At 34.7% G+C, this 6,320-nt stretch overlaps 1 protein-coding gene across 1 annotated transcript; it reads right to left on the reverse strand.

Moving 5' to 3' along the window:
* Positions 1 to 2,373: 2,373 nt before the first annotated feature.
* Positions 2,374 to 3,657, reverse strand: LOC101884976 (galanin receptor 2a-like). The gene has a single exon (XM_005156112.4). It carries the CDS (start codon positions 3,655 to 3,657, stop codon positions 2,374 to 2,376), a length of 1,284 nt encoding a protein of 427 aa, XP_005156169.1.
* Positions 3,658 to 6,320: the final 2,663 nt, after the last annotated feature.

Below are 6,320 nucleotides of genomic sequence, written 5' to 3' on the forward strand. Positions count from 1 at the left end.
TATTTTTTGAAGTATGCCGTAAAACATTGTAAATTCTCATTTAACTTGTTTTCTTGTTGTTGTTGTTTTTTTTTTAATAAAACCAAAATCAAGTGTAGTAGTGCAACAGGATGTTTTGTAAACCAACAATGCTGTGAGTGTAAGCCATTATTTTAAACTTTTACAGTCATTATATAGAACAGTAAAAACTTGGTCAACCATTTGGTAGAGCAGGCAGTCAAAATAAAATTGAGTGATTTGTTACCTATTCTTTATTATGTCATTCAACAGATATTTGGCATATGTTAACATTGGTAACTAATGCAGTTATTATTTACCAAAAGAACCATACTTTAAAGTGGTACTAAAACAACTTTAATCATGTGCAGTTGAAGTCAGAACAATTACCCCCCTTTGAATTTAATTTTCTTTTTAAAATATTTCCCAAATTATGTTTAACAGAGCAAGGAAATTTCCACAGTATGCCTGATAATATTTTTTCTTTTGAAGAAAGTCTTATTTGTTTTATTTCAGCTTGAATAAAAACAGTTGTAATTTTTTTTCAAAACTATTTAAAGGTCTAAATTAGTAGCCTCTTTAAGCCCTTTATATATATATATATATATATATATATATATATATATATATATATATATATATATATATATATATAAATATATGTTATAGTTAAACTGAAATACGTCACTTTAAGCTGTATAGAAGTGTCTTGAAAAACATCTAGTAAAATATTATTTACTGTAGTAATGACAAAGATAAAATAAATCAGTTATTAGAAATGAGTTATTAAAACTATTATGTTTAAAAATAAAAAATAAAAACTTCTCTCCGTTAAACAGAAATTGGGGGGAAAATAAAAAGGGGGGTGAATAATTCTGACATCAACTGTATGTGTTAACATTGTTTTTACTGGTTTTATATTCATCACCTCATTCAAAACGATACGCTGAAAGTATTTCAGTATAAAAAAAATGCTAATAATAAATAGAAGCATTTTCGGTAAAACTTTACAATACGGGATTGTTAATGTTAATGCTTTTATAAACAAATTAAGGGACGAAATCAATGCAAAAAGTATTGAATTTAAAAGCTTGTTGAATAGCACAAACTGAAAAAAATAATACGCTGAATTAACAAGTGATTGCATATTAATGACTTGAATTGCCAGGGTTTGTATTTATAGGTCCTGAAATTTAACAAAGCTGTTTATTTAAGCTGTGAATATTTCAACCAAACACACTTTCATATTTATAAATTGATTACTTCATATTAAATTTACAGATTCCACTTACAAAATATTCAATACTGTTTAAAAATACGAAGTAGATTATTCAAAATATTCAATCTATTGCTTTCCTGCAATGTAATGTCGAATTTTAACAGTCAAATTTGAACCAATGAATTTAAGGAAGCAAAAAAAAAATGAACTAAAAAATTGCCTTTTGAATATTATACTTCATAAATTTAAACAGTATTAAATATTTTGTAAGTAAAATCTGCAAACTGAATATGAATTATTTAATTTATAAGAATGAAAAAGTGTTTGAAGTATTTTTTTGTTGAAATATTCACAGCTTAAATAAATGGCTATGTTAAATTTCAGGAACGATAAATACAAACCCTGGCAACTCAATCATTAAAATTCAAGCACTTGTTAATTCAATGTATTATTTTTCATTATTTTTTGTTTGTTTGTGTAGTTCAAGTTTTTTTTAAATCAGATAGCACTTTATTTTAATGGTCCATTTGAGTATTACTAGAATGTCTGCTTGATACCTGTTGAAACTGCTCCTTCAACAAACAATTAACTGACTATAAGAAACTTTGCAAGTACATGTAAACTTACACTAACTCTAACCCCAATTATAAACACAACCTAAAAGTCTACTAATAATCTAATGAGAATAAGTTGGCATGTAGATGCAATGTAACTTAAATTCAACTAACGGACCATCAAAATAAATTGTGACCTTAATTCAATCCTTTTGGCATTGATTTTGCTCCATATTAATTCATATATTACATTATTTATTAATTGTGTTAATGTTAGTAAACGAAAATTCAGTTGTTCATAGTTGTTCATAGTTAGTTCACATAATGCATTAATAAATGCTGAACTATAATGCTACAAGCATTGTTCACTGTTTGTTCATGTTAAATACTAAACTTGACCCATATTGTAAAATGTGACCTCATTTTCATTAGATATAGCAGGCTGTTAGGCTATTGTACATTCAAACAGTTTAACCGTGTATAAAATGTATACAATATTCTAAGCATCATGTGACTTTTCACTTAAAGTTATATTTTTATAAAGCACCACTCTTTTCACATTTCCATAATAGCTTTATAAAAGTCTGTAATACATTTCTAAAGTCAAATGCTCTCACACACAGTCGTCGAAGACAAGCTTTTGCTTCGGGTCAGCCTGGAAAGATCGTAACTCCTCGTTTCTGACGCTAATCTCTTGGATGATCCGGAGTTGCGCTGCTGGATTTTAGACGCGGAATTTCTGATCGAAGACTTGTTGGTCAGACTTAAGATCTTCTCTCTGTAGCTTTCTCTGAACCTCTTGGCAGACCTATACAAGTTTCCAACAAAGCAGTAGCAGAGAGGATTGAGGGACGAGTTGGTGAGACCGAGCCATTGCGCAAAGGGTCTGCTTTGGAGAATCCAATGATGCTCAACGTTGCTCAAATCTTCATTTCGATCGGGAGAGCTGGGCATGTTAGAGTCGATCCAGATATCGACGACATAAAGCGGCAGCCAGGAGAAAGTGAAGAGCAGCACGAGCGCGAAAACCATCTTGGCGATCCTCTTGCGCGTTTTCAGACGCGATGTTGAAGAGGGTAACGCTAGCTGGTTGGGATCTGATATGGACGAAGAGCCTCCTCTGCTCAATTTCCAACCGGTCAGGAAGCAAATAATCAGGTTAAACACTACAGGGAATGCGTACAACGCGCAGAAGAGTAAAAAGTTGTAACCCTGGCGCAGTTTGACTTTCGACCAGCTCTCCACGCACACGGTCACCGTGTGCAGCCCGTCTAACAAGGAAAGCGTTTTAGTCGTGTTCATAAAAAACAAAGGCAAACACAACGCAGAAGACACGACCCACACGACTGCTATCATGCATATCATCCTGCTGGCCGTGAAGAAAGATCTGGCGTGCAGCGGGCTGTGAACGCTGTAATATCTGTTCAGACTAATCACGGCCAGACTCAGAACGCTTGCGGAAACGGACACCGCCTGGACGAACGGCACGGCGCGGCACAAAAAGTCTCCAAACACCCATGCGTTGCACACCTGGTGCGCTAAATTGACCGGCATGCAGACGCACACCACCATCATGTCGCACACCGCCAGGTTGACCAGGAGTCTCCTGGTGGCTGAGGCTCCAGACAAGCGGTTCCTCCGGCGCGTCAGCACCCACAGAGCCATGATATTCCCTACTAATCCTGTCACGAAAGATATCACGTACATCACCGTTAAAACTATAGTGTCCGGCTCGTGCCCTGCAAACAGAAAGTCAATGGAGAAGGGTGAAAAGTCACGGGTGGTCCAGTTCTTCTGGAAATGCTCCCAAAGAGAAAAGTTGTGCGGGAAGAGGCGTCCGAATGTGCTGTAAATGCTCGAGGTGTTCATGGTTCCTCTGTGTGCCATTTCATCTGACCATCCTCTTCTTGAGGATCTCCATAACGCCCCCACCCTCAGGAATAGGAGAAAAGAGCAGTGATTCACCAGAGAGAAAATATCCAGTAGTCCATAAGTTGTCAGATAATGACGTGTGTAATTAAAATATTCAGAGTTCAGTTGTAATCTATCTATCTATCTATCTATCTATCTATCTATCTATCTATCTATCTATCTATCTATCTATCTATCTATCTATCTATCTATCTATCTATCTATCTATCTATCTATCTATCTATCTATCTATCTATCTATCTATCTGTTTGTCTGTCTGTCTGTCTGTCTGTTAAAATAACAGAAAAGTCACATTTCTCTTTCATTAGTAAAGTTTTTATTTTACAAAATTGAATTTCTCATGCTGTTATCTAAATTTAAGATGTACACTAAATTGAAATTTCATTAGGAAAAGCATTCAAATAAAAAACATGAATCTACAAATAAAATAAAATAAAATAGATTTTTTTTATCTAGACATTTTGTCTGTCTGTCTACACTGAATCCCCCAATTTGTTGTTGTTGTCCCAACACAAATCGATTAAGTTAACAAATTTATGTGGATTGTACATAAAAATAATTAAGATGTGCTCACAAATATATATAGAATTGTAATATAATAATATATAGAATTGTGTTGCTTCAGCTAATTTGAAATGAATAGCTTAAACATTAAGAAACAAAATTGAGTACTTGGATAGACCGTCTTCATTTATACATTTTACATGCAATTAAAAATGTACTTTTATTGTGGATATGGATATTTTTTATACATATAAATATCTGCAATATTTTTTTTCAAATGGAAAACAAAGTCTGTAATTGATAAACACAATAAAGCATCTGTTTACTGACAGGTTATGATAACAAAGATTTTAGAAGCAAGACAAGGATCATTGTGGAGTAATAAAAGGGATCAAACTCATTATTTACTCATGGTCCAAGTAGCCTAGTCTGAGTAAATCCTTTAACTATTCCTGATAGAGGTCAACTAATGCTGGGTAACACCAAATGCAAAATTAAGTATTCCCAAAAGTTACATTTAAAGTAAATGCAAATGCAAAAATACAGGTGAATTATTGGAGAGAGACACAATGATTTGCTGCAAATGCATGAAATTCACCTCAATCACATATACCACGCAAGTTTAAATATTGAACACAGTATATATATATATATATATATATATATATATATATATATATATATATATATATATATATATATATATAGCCCCTCTGAATTATTAGCCCCCCTTGTTTATTTTTCGCACAATTTATGTTTAAGAGAGAGAACATTTTTCAACACATTTCTAAACATAATAGTTTTAATAACTCATTTCTAACAACTGATTTATTTTATCTTTGCCCCAATGACAGTAAATAAATAAAATGGTGTTCAAAAACTTTAAAATAGCTTTTTTCTCACTAAAATAAAACAAATAAGACTTTCTCCAGATGAAAAAAATACTATCAGACATGCTGTGAAAATTTCCTTGCCCTGTTAAACACCATTTGGGAAATATTTAAAAAAGAAAAGAAATCCAAAGGTGGGCAAATAATTCTGACTTATTTTTAAATCATTTATTTCTTTAACCAGGTTTAAAAACCATTGAGATCGAGATTTCCCTTTACAAGGGTGACCAAAAGCTGCTGCTATAAACAGCCACAGTTGGAAGCTAATGAGCGATACCACTTGGCAGAAAAATTGTTCTTTATGAATAAACGCAATTATCTATTCAACATTTGTGTCTTTTATCATATCATTGTTGCCACCGTTTAGAAAAGTAATAAGGCATAGAGGCAACATTCCCGTCAATGTGTGACCTCAAAGAAGTTTCTTGTGCTTTTGCGCATTTAGGAGTTTTAGATTTTATCTGCAACATGGGTGTAAATTAAGTCTTTTAGTATAGAATTACTTGAAAAAACAGTAAATACAGATGTCACTACTTTAATGTGTTCCTTATTCCGCTATTCATACCGCGGCGAAGCCGGTAATTGGTGCGCCAGCAGCTTTTGACCGCTGGGTGGCACTTTAACCACATTATTTATCATCTGTCTATTTTCTCTGTTCATTTCTCTTTCACACGCATGCAGAGAAAAAAAAATCTGCTTAGTTAAAAAAAGCGCATTATGTCCATTAATGTATAATAATTATGATTAGCTAATATTTCCATAATGCTGGGATGCATAGTGCTTTGACTGGATATCTAGGTCAAAAGCTAAATTGTTACCTGTTGCACGGCATAGGCTAGCCTATAGTGTGGAAAAATATGATTCACAACATGGGATGTGTTTCACAATACCATCGTTCAACCCAAGCTCATTCTGTAAACGTAGCCCCGCGGACGTTTCTGGAGACTGCGATTTACGTTGCCGGAGGTACGTAAAGGCCGCGTTTGTTTTTTTTTCGAGCGAACGCTGCGGGGCGATGTGGCGCCGCTCCGCCCCTCCTCCCCTCCTCCCCTCCTCTTTGCGCTTGCCGGCCGACGGCTCGCCTCCGAGTGGAGGGCTTTCCCGATGCAATCAGTTTGTCCGCTTAGCTCACAAGGTTTGCATCGGCGGAGCGGAGGCCCCGGAGAAGAAGCCGGAGCCGGCCGCGGTGGACGACGACCGGGATCGAGTCCGGGGAATAGCAGG

Source organism: Danio rerio, chromosome 12 (assembly GCF_049306965.1).
Source record: "Danio rerio strain Tuebingen ecotype United States chromosome 12, GRCz12tu, whole genome shotgun sequence".
In the NCBI taxonomy this organism is placed as follows: Eukaryota; Metazoa; Chordata; class Actinopteri; order Cypriniformes; family Danionidae; genus Danio; species Danio rerio.

Coding starts and splice junctions, on each gene's coding strand:
- LOC101884976 (XM_005156112.4), bottom strand. CDS start 3,657: ATGGCACACAGAGGAACCATGAACACCTCGAGCATTTACAGCACATTC.